Here is a 19,544-nt window from a genome sequence, read left to right as displayed (position 1 = left end):
TGCTCAAGAAATTTTTATTGTCCACAAGATGTGTGGTCAACAGAGGGCTGAAGAAAAAGGATAGCTTTTGCATTCCAACAGGTAAAGGTCTGAATCACGGCACTGCCACTTACTAGCCACTTGACCTCAGGAAAGTCACTTATTCTCTCTAAATGTCATTTGTCGAATGGGGATAAAACCCCTTCCCCCTCAAGGTTAGGAGGACCAGATGAGATGATACGTGGTATGCCTGGCATAAAATGAGGGCTCGTTGAATCTGAGTGTCCTGTGTCCCTCTGAGGGGTCCCACTAGGAAACATCTGCTCCTCTCGGAGCTCTACATACACAGATTCCAAGAGCAACGTAGAAACACAAACCAGTAATCCACCTGCCTTGCTCAGGTGATCATGTTCTGAACTGCCAATTCTACCTGCTTGGAAGATGGCCCTAATGTAAGATCTCCCTACCAACCCATAGCCTGAACAAAATAAACACACAGCCGTGCCCTGGTGGAAATGGCTGGGCCCTTAAAGCCCGTATACAGAGAAATTAAAAACTGAATGAACTATTCCATGTCTACCTGTGACTCCCCTGCATCTACCAAGGGCAGTCCTCCCTCAAGCCACTGGCCATGATGGACAGAACACCATATTCTGACCAAACAGAGCAGAGGTGAGGATATCAGGGTGTTACATGAGGAACATGGATGGAACCGGGGATTTTTACTTGGAAGAGGGAGGCTAAGGGACACGCTGCTATATGGAAAAGAATGGAAATTATATCCGTGAGGCTGGATTATATCCAGTGATTTAGAAAGGTAAGGATAAAAGACTCTATTACTACTTAACGCCAATAAAATACGGAAGGGCTGCCTCATGAAGGAATAGACTTTCCATCACAAGAAGTATTCCAGCAGAGACTGAAAGACAATTCATCAATGAACGATCGAAGGGATTCACGGACTGGATAATAAGTGGACGTTGCTCCTTCTAACGTTACAATCTGAGATGCAGGACTCACGTGTAACGCTATGTACATGACAGAGCACCATGGGAAAATCCACCTACTTGCATAAGTAAGGGGAGGCACTTAGCAATTGATCAAATAGTCTCATAAGTGGCCATATTCCTAAATACACCCGTTTGTTGTCATTTCAAGGGATCGGCTGTACATAAGCTGAATTCGACCTCATACATACAAGCTACTATGCAGCGTCTCCATAAAATTATTAACTTACAGCCGCCTGTGTTACAGCCGCCCCTGTGAGTCCCACTACTTGAATGGAAAGACAAGTCACCCTAATTCAGATATTTTCCTTAGCAACTGACATCTTCTGACTTTACACCAAAGGGGGCTTGATCAGGCATGACTGGCTGCACGGTTCTGGTCCCCAAACCGACAGCATCTCAGGCTTTCTGAGCTCTCACTTGGTTTACTGTCCTGATGCACAGGAGACATGGGGAGAAAAAGATAAAGGAGTGAAAAGATCACAGGCTGCCATCTGTCCCTGTGAAATTTAACTGTTATGCGGAATGTTTTCCGGCTGCCGCTTTTGCTTTTCAGATGTGAATTTCACTGAGCCCCAACGTCTGCCACGACGCCACACTCCTCCACGAGTCACACATCTGATCCGTGCCGGCCTCTGAACCACCGGCCTGGCTCTTTTGATGCGTGCACATACGAACACAATCTGGAATGTGTGTGGAGACCTGAGTAGTAATTAAACTCCACACCCTTCTCCTGAGAGCTGGCCCTTTTCCTGCACTATCCATGTCCTCATAGGCAGGGGAGCTAAAACCTGGGAGAGAAGGAAACATAAAATCAATCCCAAACCACTAAATGGGGCCCTAAACCACTGTAGGATGGATCATTGACAAATGGCCTGGAACCTCTCTGCCCCATCACAGGGCCCAGGCAGCAGAACCGGAAGAGAAGAGAGAAATCACTCAGATCCTCTGAAATTAATACTCAGAGCTAATGGGCAAACGGGTATAAGAGTTGATCATGTGGGCTGCAGACCAACTCCACAGCTGTAATGTGGCTATTAATATGGTGGGGTCATGGATAATTAGTCTAATAAATGGATTTTAAACATGGATTCAATTTTTAACCCAACTCTGGAAGTGGTAAGATATGCGAAGAATAACTCAGCCACCGCTAAATATGTGGTTTACCACTCCCTTCCCTGGTTAGAAGTTGCTGGAACCTAGGGCACAGAGCTGGGAACGGGGGACAAGGGACAGAGAAGGTGGTAGCTCGGAATACACTGCAGTAGGAATTCTGATGCTACCTTTTTTTCTTTAAATTAAGAATGTGACAGTATAACACTAATAAATAATTGTGGAATTAACTATATGACAATTGCAGATTTTATGTTTTTATGTGATATAATATCCCTTTAATCATCCTTGTCTGGGTTATATTTAAATAAAATTTAGATTTGTTTTTGGTAAAAGAAGCATGCTGAAATCTTCTTTCCAACTGTTCCGAGGGTGCTCAGAACAATTTTCAATCAGTGCTTCTTAAAGGAAATTTGAAAAAGTCAATACATTTTAGAGTTCCAAGTCTTTTTGTAAGGCAACTCTATCTGAAGAGTGAACAAGGAGATTCAAAGTGAAGTATCCGAGCAGTCCAGAGCCCCTACATGACTGAAGAGGAGCAAACCTTAAAACAGAACAGGGCTTCCCTGGTGGCGCAGTGGTTGAGAGTCCGCCTGCCGATGCAGGGGACACGGGTTCGTGCCCCGGTCCGGGAAGATCCCACATGCCGCGGAGCGGCTGGGCCCGTGAGCCATGGCCACTGAGCCAGCGCGTCCGGAGCCTGTGCTCCACAATAGGAGAGGCCACAACAGTGAGAGGCCCGCGTACCGCAAAAAAAAAAAACAACCAAAAAACAGAATGGCCAACAGGTAAAAGACTTATTTACAACTTATTTATAATTCTGGGGAGGACGGAATAGATCATGAGAGAAGGAGAAGAAAGAGAAGGAAGAAAGAGAAGGAAGAAAGAGAAGGAAGAAAGAGAAGGAAGGTAGTAAGACAGACAATCCGTTTGTCTGGCTCATCAATCAAGGCAACAGTGAAGCAACTTCACATCAAGCTGGGCTCGGGACCTTCCAGCAGATGGTTGCACGGGAGGCCTCACCACCAAGAGACACGGAATTTCCAGGCGCCAAACTCACCAGTGAGTTCCTCCAGGGCAGGCTGTCCACTCTTGGTGTAGTGGCTCGGCTCCACGGTCACACCCCCTGAGCTGGACTCGGCAGTAACATTCCCTTCGGTGTCTGTCTGGGACCTTCACACACAAACCAGAGCAGACACACTTGTCACAGGGGTAACTAGCACATCCGGACCACTGTGCCCCGACCACAGCCCCGACCATCCCCTCCTTCGGCAAGAAGCTTTAGAACAGAGCAGACCAGCAAACGGACACTAAATAATCCACTGGTGCACGTGGAGCAAGGTCCTAGAAACAGAGAAAGCCACCGAACTGTAAAAGATGAAATATTCATCACCCAAATGGAGGGTCTGCAATCCTTCACTGGAGAACACTTCTCTGCATGCCCTTCGGGGAGCTAGGGCTAGCCAGGAAAATGCTGGCGCGTACTGGATGGTTTGGACTGTTTAACATGTGCCGAAGAGCCACTTCTAAGTAGCCAGCGATGCCAGCAAGCCAAGCCTGAAGATGACTCCACTGACAGCCCCCAGGGCCCCCCCAGATCCTCCTGACACGGCCGTCTCTGGAAAGATGACCGTACAACCAGTGAGGAGTGGGTGGCAGGCAGGTGCATTTGTCCTCTAGGTCTGATTCAGAGCTCAGAGCTTCTGAGATGAAAGGTCTCATTGATCATTACTTCAACACCTGACTGAACTCTGTACTTCCCCAAACCTTCTCCAGGCCCTTTTCTGTCAAGCAAATCGAGGCAACTGCTTCATGCCACGTGCTCTTGCCATAATTACCTCTGAATATTTTGGCGTGCCATGCAAACACATAATTATACGCAGACACATAACCGTGGGTGTAACGTTACTAATTCATTAGCATCCTGAGCTGATTCAACCAGATTTCACTCCCTGTGAAGAAAGTGCTTGCCAGCATTGCGAACTGTCTAAAACAGACTGTGGTGGATGTGTACTGATAACCCCACGTCATCCATCCACGCTCCCCCCTTTGCCCTCCTACCGATACCATCGGTTCCCCATTCCCACCATCTCGACCTTTAAAGGATTTTCACGCTCTCAGTGTTCCTCTCCTTCCCTTGTCCAGAATCCAAGCTCTCGCCATCTCTGCCCAGGCCCTAGAAACACTCTGTGAACAGGTACGCTGCCTCCAGACTAGAGGTTGCCAGCAACAGCCATGTACAGAAAGCAGCCCACAGACTGATTCTTATTGGTCTCCACAGTATTTTTGTTAAAGCTTCTGAATTCATTTCCACATTTAAAAATTGGGAGATTTCACAAAAATTCTGGATTTCTGCCTTCTCCCAGTAGAAACAAGTCTGGAAGGACTGAGCTCACGTTCTTGCAGGGCGCCGCCTGCTGGTGACAAGTGGTGGCGGCCCCCTCTAGAGAGGCGTGGGGTTCCCTCTACCAGAGTCCCACTCACCCTGAACCACTCATTTGCATTACCTTTGTGGAGCCAAGCAGGCACGTGAACCGTGACTTCTGTTCTAGACTGTTCCTAGGTCTGGTCCACGCCCCATTCTGTCCTGCACTGATCTCGGTGATGCCGATGTGATCCTGTCACCTTCTGATGAAAGGGCTCCGATGGTTTCCCGCTGCCCCCAGAATAAGGTCTAAGGTCCTAATTGTGATAGAAGGTGCCCTACATCGTGGGATTCTTCCTTCCTTCCTTTCCAGCCCTGTCTCCTACCACTCTTGCCCTCTACACACAGGCCTGCCCTGTGCTTCACCCACACGTGGCTTCTCTCCATTCCCAGATCATACCCTGTCCTTAAGTTTTGTCTTTGTAGTCACTGTGCCCTCTGCCTAAGGGCTCTTTTCTTCTTTCTTCCTTAGTTTGCTCCTAATCTACCTTTCAGGCACAGTCCCCATGTCATCTTGGCCTGGAAGCCTTCCCCAGTCCTTGGCCAGCAGATGGCTCTACTGATGCCTACTTGTGTGTCTCTATTCTCCTGATGCCTACTTATTACAATACGATCTAATGGATAAATCTTTCCTACGCTAGATTAAGAGCTCTCTGAAGGCTAAGACTGGCTCTTTTGATGCGTGCACATGAGAACACGATCTGTTCCAACTCACATGCCAAGCAGGCACTCAGGCAGGGTGTGCCGAATGGATAAAGAGAAGTTTTTAAGTCTAGAACGATGCTGGGTGCTAGGAGGAACATTAGACTTGGAGTCTGAACAGTGAGCTGGCTGCAGTGTGGAGTCTGTAACTTGATAGCCACGCACATCTCAGTAAGTCACTGCACCTCGTTGAGCGTCTGGCCCTCAAGCGGGGATTACGACAGCGACCTCCCCTGGCTGCTACAAAAATCACAGGTGAGACAACATAAAAGCAGTAAAGTGTAAAGCAATAGACGTGTCCAGTGTGCCTGCTGAATCGGTAACTATGATTCATTCAGAGTTATTTTTCAAAGGTGATTTATCTCCCTTTTCTTCCCTTGGTACCATCACTAACGTGGAGAGGTTCTGGGGGGAGCGCTGTAAGGCATATACAGTGAGCTATAAACTTGAGAGAGAGCATCTCAGAGCACGAAGGGAGCCTAAACCATTTCCTAAAATCCTCTAATCTAGCCCCATCTCCTCACTTTACAGATGAGGCTCAAAGCGAGGCAGTGATTTAGAGTCACGATGGTTTCGTGGTTAAGCACTTGGCCCCTCTTAAAGGGACAGCCTTGGCTTTAGACACTAGCTTTCTGGCTCTCAGCTCCTTGACCTAGAGCAAGTTACCTAAATACTCTAGGCCTCAGTCTGCTCACCTTCAGAACAGGGATGAAAAGGGTAGCCAGCTCATGGAGTTGTGAGAATGATTAAATGAGCTGGGTCTCTGCACTCGTGTGGTACATACTCAACAGCTATGCCTGCAGCCAGGTCCCAAGGCCACCCAGGGACTCACAGGCGAATAAAAGGCAGAGTCCAGGCATCCTGGCTCCTATCTCAGTGCTCTTCTTTCCATCCTCCTACTTGGCTCACCTAGAGGAAAGGCACCTCAGAGGAGCCAGAAGGACATCACACAGGGTGAGCATAAACACTAAGACGCAGCTTGACAGACACACGTGACGTTTTCTCCTTCCTCCTATTTGTCAGACATTTGCTCTTTATCATTAAGAGTTTTTCCTCTCATTGAAAAATCTTGAAATATTTTTTGAAAAGGTTAAACGTTTTTGAATCGTTCAAATAATTACAGCCAGAAAAAAAAGGAGCGGGGGTGAGACTGATGGGTGATCAGACAGTCATGTATTTTAATTCTGAAAATGCAGATCAAGAATCTGGGAACACTCACTTGAACAGGCAGCACCTCAAGACTACTCGCGCGACTGCCATGATAAAAATTTCACGGCAAACAATTCAGCTGCCTCCACGGTTCAGAGAACAGTTGTATAAAAAGCTGAGCATGGAGGCAATGCTGAGTCATTATCTAAGCCTTGGCACCCTTCTCAGGACTGTTAGCTGAGCTGATGACTTGACTGAATACAAAGATGACCGCCTCCCATTAAAAAGGTCTGGCGTGACCCTTACTGAAGGGGTGGGTAAGCAACGAAAAGGAAAGAGCTTCTCCTCAGAAGCCTGACATTCCCTCACAGGCTGAATGCTGTGGGCTTGACTCTGAAATCAATCGCTTGAACCAGACTTTCTATCAGCTCTTGGCAGGAATGGTGACAGAACCTACTAGAACTCACCTCAGGCAGAAATAGAGGAAATATCTAATTCTTTGGGGAACCATGTAAACAGAGGAAGCTGAAAGCATGGGCCTGAGTCAGTGCGTATGAACAGGTATGTAAATACACGTGTGAATATGTGTATTTGCATCTTATGTATGAATGTGTACTTGTGTCCTTACTTACGTGTGACTGTCCCTGATGTGCATCCACACTATAGGTGTATGAGTGTGTGTGTACAGGTGTGATTGTGTATATACTTAGGGTAGAAACTGTAAAGTAAGTGCCCAGACTGTGGCATTCAACCATCGGTCCCCTTGTGCTGTGGAGAGGTATTAGCTATCACTCAGCTGTGCAGTGTAGCCCACTGCCCTGCACATCTCGAGCACAGGATCAAGTCGAGCACTGTGAACAAGGTTCTGGGAACCCCCAAGAGCAGGGCTGAGAGGCTCGCATCTGCCCGGATAGGACTCATCCCATGTATCCAGCATCACCCTCACCTGGAGCCAGTGTCCTCCATCCTGTACAGGTGTGTGGTGCAACCAGAGGCTCTCGTAGGCCAGAACCACCCAGAGCAACAGCACCTGACTCCACGTGGTCTCCCGTGGTGCTAAGGATGTGCCATTAGAGACAGACAGACCGAGGGACCGATGACGGACAGACGCAAACACCCAGGCTTGTCTCCCCAAATACAACCCGGGTTTCTTCGGTTCCTCTAGAACCAGTCCCTCCTTACGGCTACCCTTCTTCCTCATGCTGTTCTCCCCTCGAGAAATCCCAGCACACAGCAGGGACCGAAAAAATATTTAAGGAATTCCCTAGTGGCCTAGTGGTTAGGATTCTGGGCTTTCACTGCCGTGGCCCAGGTTCAGTCCCTGGTTGGGAACCTGCAAGCCACACCGCACAGCCAAAAAAAATTTTTTTAATTTAAAAAAAAAAAGAAAAGAAAACATATTTAATACGTGTGATGGGGTAAGAAACCCTGAGGATCTGGAATTTTAAGATAAGCACCTCTGTGAGAAGTCTCCGTTACTCAGCAAGGTGGTTTTGTGGTTTTCATTGTTTAAAGTACATTCAGGATGCTTTAGGACTGATGTTGGAGCCTGTCGAGTGATAGCAAACCACCCTCCTAGCTTCTGCTCATGCTGCCGCCGCCTCTGCAAATCCCCTGGGTCCCCATGTGCCTGGGCCACTCCTCCTTATCCCAGGATCAGCTCACATTCTACTTCACTCTTTAGCTTCCTGACCTCCCCCCAGCGCTGCTGAATTAACCGTCCCTCAAGCACACAGATCACGCGGCACCTGAGCTGTGTGCCTCCATGTTCCTGGGTAGCAGTCTTGATCCCTACCCTCAGAGACCCAGAATCCACCAGCAAGGCTCCTCTGCCCACGGGCCCCGGCAGGGCAGGGGGGCAGCCGCTCCTACCTGTACAGGAAAGGCGCCACCGTGGCAGTGTTGGGGTGGCTGTATTGCTGGGGCTGAGGTAGCTGGACGCTGACAGTATTGCTTCCCGTGGTCTGGGCGGTCCCGACGGACCCACTGACAGTCTGGCTGCTGATGCTGTGATTCAGGGTGGTCCCTCCTGGGGCTTTGCCCTCCGAGGACGCCAGGCTGGAGGAGGAACTGGAGTGTCTGCCATCCAGCTGGGGCCTCTGCTGGGGGAGCCCGGAGCTCGGCTTCCCACCCCGGCTGCGCTCCCCGTCCTTGGAAGGCGCGGGGGCACTTGGGGATTTCCCAGGCATGCTCTTCATTCCTGGTTTTGGTATCCCACTGTGGGAAGGGGCCGGGGCCTCCTTCTTGGCACTGTTGAGCTTCCCCCCTTTGGGGATGAAGCTGGCTATCTTGGAGGACTTTTTTGGCATCTCGGTCACCGCCACCCCGCTGAGGTCTTCTCTCGGCCCCTCCTTGAGGTCCGGCCTCTCTGTCACCGAGGCTCTCTTGGCGAGGTCCTTGCTTTTCTCCTTCTCCTTCTCCCGCTGCTGTTTCTCCTTTTCCTTCTCGCTGCCTTTCGGGGAACTCTTCTTGTTGGTCAGCGCCCGGCTGAAAGTTCTCTGGGCAATGCCCTTGAGCGCGATCTTGGGGCTGTTGGAGGTGGGGCCCGCCGCGGACAGCGGGCGACCGCCGGCCTCCATCTCTTCGCTCTCTTCGAAGCTGGGCAGGATCTCCAGCCGCTCGCAGCTTGTATCCCGTGACCCCGGGCCCTCACCCACCTTGGAAGCCCCCTTGCTGTTGAAAAGTTTCAGTTTTTCCAGCATGGACCTCTGATTGTTGGGGGCTGGCTTCAGGGCTTCGGGGGTGGGCCTGGGGGCCTCGGGTGCAGGAGGCTTGACCGCGAGCGTGGCAGCCGTGGCGCTGTGCTTCACACTGACCGACTTGCTGCGCCAGGGCTTGGAGGCCGTGCCGGGCTGGGGGATGGCCGAGGAGGCGCCGCAATTAGCAGGGGCGCAGCCGCCGCCCTCCAAAGCAGCAGGTGCATCTTCGCTCATTCCGGGGTGGGAGGGGGCCGGACTCGCCAAAGGCTCTGCAGAGACAGGGGGAAGAGAAGGAGACCTGAATCACACCCACGGATCTGCACTGATCACGAGGGGGCATCGGCCACGGCTACACGGCCAATTGCTCCAACCCAGATGCCGCGCAGCTCCATTACCTGCTTCGTGCGTTACCTGTGGTTGAATCTAAACTCTACCTTGACTTTCCCCCATTCACGTGCTATTCACATGCCCCCCTTGTCACCTTTTGGTGTATGCTGTGTGAATGCCGCTCATCTTAACATCAACACGCACAAGGCAATATTAAGCACATATGTTTACGGGAAAACAAAAATCTGCATCACCACTATGATGGCGTAGAATGATGCAGGAAACATCTCCTGTTTTGAATGACTCAACCCGCAACCCCGTTTCCTAGTTAAGCCAAACAATTGAGAATTATCCAACTTTAAGAAAACAATGTAGCAGAGACATTCAAACAGAACAGACCAAAAAAAAAAAAAAAAAAAAAAAAAAAAATTCAGAAAAAGAGAAACCAAGTATAATCTTTACAGAAGAAGAATTACCCACAAAAGTTGCTAAATCCCATCAAAGCAAATACCTTTTTCCTATGTTGGCATTTTTAAAGAGTTACAAACACAATACAAGTTAGAGTTAAAATAAAAAAGCCTTTTGAGCTTAAGAGTATGAACTGGGCACTAGCCTTCACCGTAAGCAGGAAAACACGCAGGTTATCTGAAAGTCAAGGTTTCCCCCTTGGCGGTCAGGGAGTAGCTCCCCGGCCAGACTCTTTTCTCAGAAAAGCTTCAAAATATTTCCACACTAGAACTGGAATTATTCTGAGAAGGGCGGGTTCCAAACTGGTGCTCCGCTAGGCACCGAGGTGGCCCAGCCTGCAGACATGAACCCTGCCGTGCCCTTCCTCAGGCAGCACTTGGAGCCGCGCAGCTCCGTCCCCGACGTCAGGGCAGCTGTCAGAGGGAAGGTGGCAGGGACATGGCTGAGCCCAGCACCCACACCCACCCGCGGCCGCGCCCGCCCAGTGCAGGCAGGATACAGTGCCTCGGCCCCCGAAGAGCATGTCTGTGCCTGCAGAGTCACGATGACATGACTTACCCAGCGGCAGCCACTTTCTTCCGCAACGCTTCCCTAGGAAAACTTCTCCAGCCCGAAAGGCTGTCCTTCCAATTGTCACAAGTGTTTTCGGTTAAACTGCTCATGTTTCTAATTAACTTTTGTCATCCGCAACTGCTCCAGTGCCCAGAAGCCTGGCGGGATTAACGGCTGCTTCTTCTGCTTTCTTTTTTTTTTTTTTTTTTTTTTCCCTTTTTAAATACCTATGTTCTGCCGCCTTCTAGCAACAGAGTAAACTGTATACAGAGCGGCTTTTTATGATTTAAAAGTCAACGGCCGCCAAAGCCAAGTGAAGGCAGCCCCTTGTGGGACACGAGCCGGGAGAGCTCCCGGCAGAGGAACTGCTTCCCTTCACTCTCAGCTGCTCCGGGAAGCCACGGCTCCAGGGTGATCCAACGCAGACCTCCCAATGTTTTAAAACACATACATCTTCCTGACTTACTGGGGATTTGGGTTTGGAGCAGGGGCTGCTGCACGATCCTCCCTCACAAAACTCAAGGGGCGTTGCTGGATCTTTTCCTGGGGAGAGCCAGGGACTGCCTGGGAAACAGGCTCGCAGAACCCACCCACACTACTGGCCTTTCAGAGGGTCTCCTCGGGTGCGACGCTGCTCATGGAGGGCTTCCCGGGTGTCACAAGGTGCAGTGCTAGGCACGTTGTGAAGGGGGTTACCGCCCCCGTTTGACAAGACTAAGGCTCAGAGAGGGCAAATGACTACTCCTCAGTCACCTCGCTGGAAATGGACAAATCTGGGCTTTGGACCCAGGTCTCCTGACACAGCGTTCTTTGGGACTGCATCACAGCTACCTCCTGTGATAAAGAACACATCTAAACAACAGCCACGTAAATGACTAGAGTACTTCCGGGGCATCGCCTTTTGTATTGCTTGGGTATATTCACGATATCCACTGTGGGGGACAAACCAGCCCAGCCACTGGAAAGCAGCCAGCCTATGCCACAGAGGCCAGCGCCCTGGAGGAAATACTGGTGACCCTCCAGTCCCGAGTTCCACTCTCTCAGGACAACTGTCCTTCCCTTTACTTGGGCTCGGATCTGGGGCAGAAGTATTCATTCATTCGTTCATTCAATATACTCATTCGTATCAATATTCAGTGAGTGCCTAGTATATGCCACACATTGTCTAGGCACTTGGGATGCCTCAGTGACAGTTGTCACAGATGCCCCAAGACCCCTGCTTTCACGGAGGTTACGCTCTGGCAGCGAGGAACAGATGATAACTAATGTAATTAATAAGTACATCTTATCATTTGGTAGCAGAGAAGCCCTGAAGAAAAAGGGGCTCTGGGGGCAATGTGCTTACAGGAGCTGCAACAAATCACGACCAGAGGTACGCCCCTCGTTCCTAAAGAAGTTTCAGGCGTACTCCCTACTGAGCAGACGTACACGGATCAGTGTCACTGCTCTGCTCCCACACATTCCTTGGAACTCTTAAAAAGCTCGCCTGAAATTCTCTGGACAAGAAATGCCCCTGCCTAGCGTTTCTGTGTGTTTTTAAACCTTAACACACACAGCTAGAAATCAGTTGTTACTAACTAGCTAAGGACAGATCCAGAGCTAAACAGATGGCTGGCTTGTCTAAGAGAAATGTGCAGACCAACCAAAGATGTGTGTCTCCTTTAGGGAAGGTGCCACGTGCAGGGAAGGAGCCCACGCAGTGTAGCCATGGTGGACACACAGGCGCTCCTCAGGCCATTCCCCAAACAGCTCCCAGAAACTTCTCCCTGTCTTGCAAACACCAGCTCAAATGCCTTCCTCCTTTGTCAAGCTACCTGAGACCCTCGAGCTGAATGATGCAAACCCTCTGGTTTGCATCACATCACCTGGTATTTCTCCCTGCTCTGTTTTCCCAGGACACTGTCCATACCTCCCTTTTTATAAAAGCATTTGGAGGGCCACCTACTTACACCAGGCACTGGGAATACAGAGTTGAGTAAGATATGACCCTGCCCTCTAGGAACTCACTGCCCAAAGGGGCAGCGGACCTCCAAACAGAGCACAGAAACAATGTCAAGGCTCTAGAGGGCTGTACATGGTCCCAGGAGACCCAAGCATTGGGATCTCCTAATTCTCCCCAGGGAGTCTGGGAAAGCTTCATTGTTATTCCACTGGTTTGTAGATTCCTCCAGGGCAGAGATGACCCCCACCCCCATTCACCCTTGTGTCCCAAAGCCTGCCAGAGCATAGAAAGTAGTAAATGGTTTCTGAACTGTTGGTTGGTAGTTTTGACCTTTGCAAGTCACATTGAAGGTAAGAGAGACTCAAAATTTGTGATTAGTCATCAGGGTTTTATTAAAACGTTTCAGTGCAAACTCAGGATCAGGACTCAGAGGTTCAGAATTTCTGCTTGGCATTTTGCCTGGGCTCCCCTGGTTACAGGATCATGGGGACATTTCAAGGCTACTCATTACAGCTGTAAGAGTCGTCCTGGAGGATGATTCTGAATTTGGTTTCTAGAACAGAAGTTCCCTGAGTAGGGCTACAGGGCACCTGAGAATCAGATCATCAATACTCTGACATTATGTCATAGCCAGAAAACCCCTTAACAGGGGAAGGGGCTCCAGGTCATGAGTGGTCTTGTCCAGGTGAACTTGACATGTTTCTCTCATCCCTAGGGTATCGCATCAGTGATCTCAGATCTTGGTTGAAGTGGAAAGTAGCCATTTCTAATACAAGGCTTCTGTGATTCCCAGCATGAGACTTTCCTTACCAGGCTTCTGAGATAGTGAGATAAATGCAGGAGGGATGTGGGGAGGCAGGCCAAGCCTCAAGTTTTACACCAGCTGAAGATGTGACCCCAGGTATACCACTTTGCCCCTCTGGGCCTCTGTCGCCCCATTTGTAAGAAAGAGGATAAGCTTTTTCTCTAGAATCCTTTCAGCTCTGTTTCCATTCAAATCTCAGCGAGTCTCCAAGAGACCCTATGAGGCTGGGTCCCAAGAACGCAACTAAGTTCACTCGCTAAACAAGTGAGTTTCCCTGTGCTGCGACATACAGGTGTTTCTTTAATGTCAATCATTCCCCCTCCATGGTTCTCTTAAGATGCTTACCAATAAATGCAGAAAACTGGCTGGGTCAAGGTATACTCAACCTTGAATGAGCTGCCAGTGAATTCTAAAATGCTAGTATCCTATGAAAGTAAATGTGTGGGAGGGAGGGTAGGGGGAGTTCTTTAAAATTAAGAACACTGCTCTCTCTAATAACTAACAGCTCTAGTTTCTTTTCTCAGGTATAGGAACCTTTGTTGGAACAAAGGAATCTGAGAAAGCAAAAGGAGGAAAGCACAAAAGAAATGTTCTGACTACCAGTGTTCTCCCAATAATGGTATATGGGGTAAAGAGGTGAGATGAACATTTCTGATGGCACGTGGATAAACATTTTTATATTTTAAAAGTTACGTATTTATTTTATTGCATATCAGAAAAGGTAAGTAGCCCATATATAAATCAACAGTTTCACAGATAGTAGATATAGATTTAATTTGAGTTGATTTAAGGAAAATACGAAACAAATAAAAACACAAGCAGTTCACCAATGTGGCAAAAATCACGCAGAAAGTTTGTGAAAGACTAAAGTTGGGGAAACACTGTTCCATTAAATCAGAAATACTCATTTTATATGTAAAATACATAAGTATTTTAAAACTACCTGTTTTATACTCAATTTATTCTTTTGGAAAATGCAATCAACCAAAGAGAAATTAAATCAGAAGGCCCAAATAAGGACTAGGTTCAAAAACTAATCTGAAATAGCTACTTTTATAGCTTTATTTATTTATATGTATTTGTTTAGCAAGACATTTTGCTGAGAACTGCCCAGATCTGGGAACATGACCAGGCCTTTGTTTAGCCAAAGGTAATTTTAAGAATAACGGTCTTAAGTTTCGGACTACTAAACATAGTAAGAATAACACGTTACATCATGCCCAATAAACATCCCAAATATCTATATGTAAAATTAAAAATATCAAGACTCACTGTATGTAATAGACACCGGTATATTTTGCCCTAGTCCAGTTTTTAAAATGCTGATCACAGAGGCCCTGAACAGATTTAACGACCCGCCAGTGGACCACACCCTGCAGCCTGAACATCTCAGCTTTAAAAGGCCAGCTCACCAGGTTCACCCACCACCAACTGACAAACCATCACAAAAAGGAAAAGTCTCATTTGAAATACTGCAGAAACAGGAGGCCTTTGAAGAAGAGAAAAGGCTTTTTTTTTTTTTTTTTTTTAAAGAGTTTAGGGAGAGCATTAATCCTCCTGTGGGGAGGGGAAAGGTTTGTTTTTTCTGGCAACCAGCCTCAACCTTCCTTGACAGTAACCAAAATACTTTCTAAATGGAAATACTGTCCAAGGCAGATAAATAAGCATTTCTTCCTCTCTCCTTTCAAGAGGGCCAACACTGGTCCCCGGCCCCTTCTGTCCCCAGCTTCTTACTTAGGGAGGCATTGGTGGTCTGGTCTGGATGGCAGCAGGCACCCAGGCAGTGAGGCCAGCTGATCTCAGCTCCAGTCACCCTACTGTGATTTTAGACCTGCCCTGGGGATGGTTCTTGCCTAAATCCTCTCCATCACCTTCAGGAAAAGGCCTGATAAAAGGTTCACAATTTCCTATAATTTGTCAAGGTATCAATCTTGAGCATTCAAATTTGTTCGGACAATTGAAACCAGTTTTTCGGGTTTTTTTGTAAGTGCATGGACTCTAGCCATATGGGCTGGAGATTGTTTCCAGAGTTACTCAGGTCAGTTTCTTTACAACCATGTTAGCCACCGGACCACAGAGGGGCACAGAAATGAACCTCACTCAATCCACTTAGTGGTTCTTCAGGATGCCTGGAGCCTGGCCCGAGGCGCCTTCTCAACACTGCTGTGATCAATGTCTAAAATTGAGGGCATGGGCTTAAACATAGTTTCTCTCCAACTCCTTCTTTGAGAGGATCCTTGGAGGTACAGAAAGATGGAGAGGGGGGGTCAGGAGAAGTACCAAGAAAAGTGTACAAAAAGGGAAAGGGCATGGTGTAGAGGGAGCTGGGCTTTGGATTCATATTCTCTAAGGATCATTTTGTGTCTACAACTCCATAGGCTCCTAAAACATCCAAGTTAGAATAAGAATGATGATTTATATAAACAAATATTTTCTTTAAAGTTGTTCTGTTAAGTCAGTCCCTACCAAAATCCCAATGATGTTTTTGTTGAAATAGAAAAATCCATACAAAAATTTAGATGGAATCTCAAGGGACTCTGAATAGCCAAAACAATCTTGAAAAAGAACAAGTTTGGAGGTCTCATACTTCCTGATTCAAAACTTACTACAAAGCTACGGTAATCAAATCATTGTGATGCTGGCAAAGACAGTCATATAGATCAATGAATCAGAGAGGCCAGATATAAACCTTTGCATATATGGTCAAATAATTTTCAACAATATTCAGTGGGGTAAAGACGGTCTTTTCAACAAATGTGCTGGGAAAACTGGATATCCATGTGCAAAAAAATGAAGTTGGATTCTTACCTTATATCATACAAAAATGAACCCAAGATGGATCAAAGACCTAAATGTAAGAGTTAAAACTATAAAACTCTAACAAGAAAACACAGGGCAAAAACTTCATGACAGTGGGTTTGGAAATGATTTCTTGGATATGACACAAAAAGCATGAGCAAAAAAAAAAAAAAATAGGTAAGCTGGACTTCATCAAAGTTAAAAACTTGTACATCAAAGGACATAATCAACAGAATGAAAAAACAACCTATGGAAGATAATACTTGCAAGTCATGCATCTGATAAGGACTTGATATCTAGAACATATAAAGAACTCATATAACTCAACAACAACCTGATTGAAAAATGGGTAAAGGACTTGAATAGACATTTCTCCAAAGAAGATATACAAATGACCAATACACACACAGAAAGACATTCAACGTCTCTACTCACCAGGGAATGCAAATCAAAAACCACAATGAGATACCACTTCATACAAATTAGGATGGATATTATTAAAAACAAAACAAAACAGAAAATGACAAGTGTTTGTGAGGATGTGGAGAAACTGGAACCTTTGTGTACTACTGTGGGAATAGAAGATTGTGCAGCCATTGTGGAAAACAGAATGGCAATTCCTCAAAAGATTAAACATAGAATATGATCTATCAATTCCACTCCTGGGTATATACCCAAAAGAAGTGAAAGCAGGGACTTGAACAGATATTTGTACACCCATGTTCATAGCAACAATATTCACAATAGCCAAAAGGTGGAAGCAACCCAAGTGTCCATCAATGGTTAAACAATAGACATAGTTCGGATAAATGAATGAATAAGCTGAGTGTGGTGTATATATACGTATACACACACACACAAACATACACCCGCACGCACACACAACGGAGTACTAATTCAGCCTTCAAAAGGAAGGAAATTCTGACACTTGCTACAATATGGATGAGCCTTGAAGACATTATGTTAAGTGAAACAAGCCAGCCATGAAAGGCAAATATTGTTTGATTCCACTTATAAGCGGTCCCTTGAGTAATCAGATTCATAGAGACAGAAAGTAGAAGGGTGGTTGCCATGGGCTGGGGGAAGGGAGGAATGTTCACAATGAAAAAAAAGAAAAAAAAAAAGAAAAAGATTGTATTTGGCTGCAAGTAAACGAATTCTGACCACCACAGCCCAAACGGGTGAGGCGTTTACTACTTTATTTCCAGTGCTTAGCACAGGGTCTGGCACACAATAAGGGCTCAATAGATGTTTGTTAAACTGAAGTTTATCTTTGATGTTAATGAATCACATGAAATTACATAGTTTCGAATATTAATTTATTGTATGATTTTATTCTAGCTTGAAAAAATGTCTGCTTCAAAGGAATAGTGATCCTTTTTAAGAAACTTAAGCAGGGAAGCAAATGACACCACTAGACTTTTTCTTCCTTAAACTGGCCATCACTGACTCTTTGGTCAAGCTGTTTCTTCCGACTGGATGCTTCCTTGTCCCCCTCATTGCCTCACATCCCTACCTGACTTTCACCCCCCGCCAGTCTACCTTTCATGCCGTTTCTTCCAGGAAACCTCCCGAACCCCCAAACCAGAAGCCATCTCTTTTCATCTAAAGAGACGGAAGCCTCTGCCAGGCCTTCTCTGGGGTCCTGATATTTGCTGCCCTGCGTTGTAGTTAGTGGTCACACTTAGCTTACTCACAAGAATGGCTGATGCACTAGGTCCCAGAAATGCTTGTTGGAAATCCATGCCTTTGTTCTTTCAAGACTGGCTCATTTCTCTTAGTGAAAGTGATGTACTGACAGGTGCCCAGAAATCAATAAACAAAGAACAACTATTACCCACGCTGGATCCCTCCATATGGCTCAAAATTAAAATCAGGTATGCCTAGCTTATCCCTCTTGGCTAATCGTGCCAGTTGTTCTCTTTACAACTAAGTGAACTCAGAAGACTAGAATCCTTGGTGATGCTTTTAATGCGTTTCCTGCTATGAACGGTGAGAATTTTGCTATACCGCGTCATCAAAAAGATTACGTATAAACACGCCAGTACCTTATGAGGGCGTGGCCAAAAATGAATGTGCGGAATGTAATTTCATGGTAATTCTTTCTCTTCCGTGGCTTATTTTGGATAAAACCAAGTGAAACTATGGGTAATGAGGTCATTTGTTGCTCTAAATGGAGCTAAAAGGCAGTAAAAGAAGAGAGTACCATTTTCCTACATAGTTGTCACTACATTTTCTCCAGCTTTACAAGGTACGTTTTCCAATCCTACTCAATGCCATAAAGAACTGGGGAAACTAAACAAAGGTTAACTTGCCTGAAATATTAGTATACAGCCGGGCTTATGGCTGACCTGGTAATAACACCTTAGAAAGAGAATTCTGAAAATCTTTCCCTCTGTCCCTCCCATACACCCTTTACATCAAAAAGTGTCCTATACATATTGGTAAGTGCTCCCACTCTGTTGGGTAAGGAGACAAATCATTTGACTGCTGACACCTGAAGGAAGATACCTTTAGCAACAAAAAGCAGTCCCATTCTTCATCTTTCATTTCTTGAAGGCTTATCGCCGCCCAAACAACTCTTTCCTCTCTCTTGAACTCACTTGTTCAAAATCCCAAGCAATATGTTTGAAGAGAAAGTTTTTGTTTTAACTGGTCAAGCCATTTCTCTATCTTGTACCATATATGGCTATAAGTACAAAACTGGCTGTAGAAAACTTTCTCCCTTGCTTCAAGAGTGTATGAAATTTCACAGAAATGATAAACACTTTAAAGGGGGGCAAATCTCATTCTCGCAGGAGGTCACTGTCCACAGCTAACAGCTCTTTGGCAGAGTGCAATGGTTGTACACTATTATAAATACATCCCCCTAAGATGGAGCTGGTTAAGGAATGCTATAGACTCTCTTCGCCTAAGATACCAGCCCAGTCTTCTTGTTTTCTCTTTGGGCAAGGGATGGGCACTCCAAAATATGAGCTTCCAAACCAGTGTTAAAAAAGAATACCTTCTATTAGACAACACAAACAGGCAGTAACAGAGAGAAGGGGTTCCAGGCTCAGGTAGGTTTAGAAAACAGAGGGCTAAAGAGTAGTCAGTTTTCTTGCCTGCAGGACTTCTCAGAGCCTTTAACATGCTCACTTGCGCTGGGAATATCCAAAATGATAATGGGATAGTATGAATCCCAAACCTATTTTTTGCCATAGAATTGATTTTATGGGATAGCTTAAGGAAACAGCCTATCATAGGATGCATTCTGATAAACTGTCCTAATGGAGGGGGGCAGAAAATGGGAATGTAACCAAAGGCAGGTAAGACTGCTGTCTAACAGGTAATAGTCACTAATCAGGAGAGCTACACAAAGGAGAAGGAAGAAGATGCACCTTTTTTTCCCCTGGGAAGTTGGAGATTGTGGAATGCTTTCATGATCTGCATTTTGAACACTAAATATCCTTAATATGTACCTGTTCCCTTTCATTTCAAAAGGATTAGAATAAGGCTCTGTACTAAAGCCAAAAAGCTACATGAAAACAGGAAGCAGCAGTCATGGCTGTGCAGGGGGATGTCTATAAAAGATTTC

At 46.5% G+C, this 19,544-nt stretch overlaps 1 protein-coding gene across 1 annotated transcript in view; it reads right to left on the bottom strand.

Annotated features, from left to right (window-relative positions):
• NAV2 (neuron navigator 2) overlaps positions 1-19,544 on the bottom strand; it is a 401,022-nt gene that overhangs the window by 162,932 nt on the left and 218,546 nt on the right. The window contains exons 10-11 of the mRNA XM_060019685.1: positions 8,248-9,343; positions 3,160-3,272 (exon numbers count right to left, since the gene is read on the bottom strand). Of these exons, the coding sequence (XP_059875668.1) occupies positions 3,160-3,272; positions 8,248-9,343 (1,209 nt within the window). The remainder of the gene's footprint in view (positions 1-3,159; positions 3,273-8,247; positions 9,344-19,544) is intronic.

Source organism: Delphinus delphis, chromosome 8 (assembly GCF_949987515.2).
Source record: "Delphinus delphis chromosome 8, mDelDel1.2, whole genome shotgun sequence".
Taxonomy (NCBI): Eukaryota; Metazoa; Chordata; class Mammalia; order Artiodactyla; family Delphinidae; genus Delphinus; species Delphinus delphis.
Note: the sequence above shows the minus strand (reverse complement) of the source record. Positions and strands in the feature narration are given on the sequence as shown.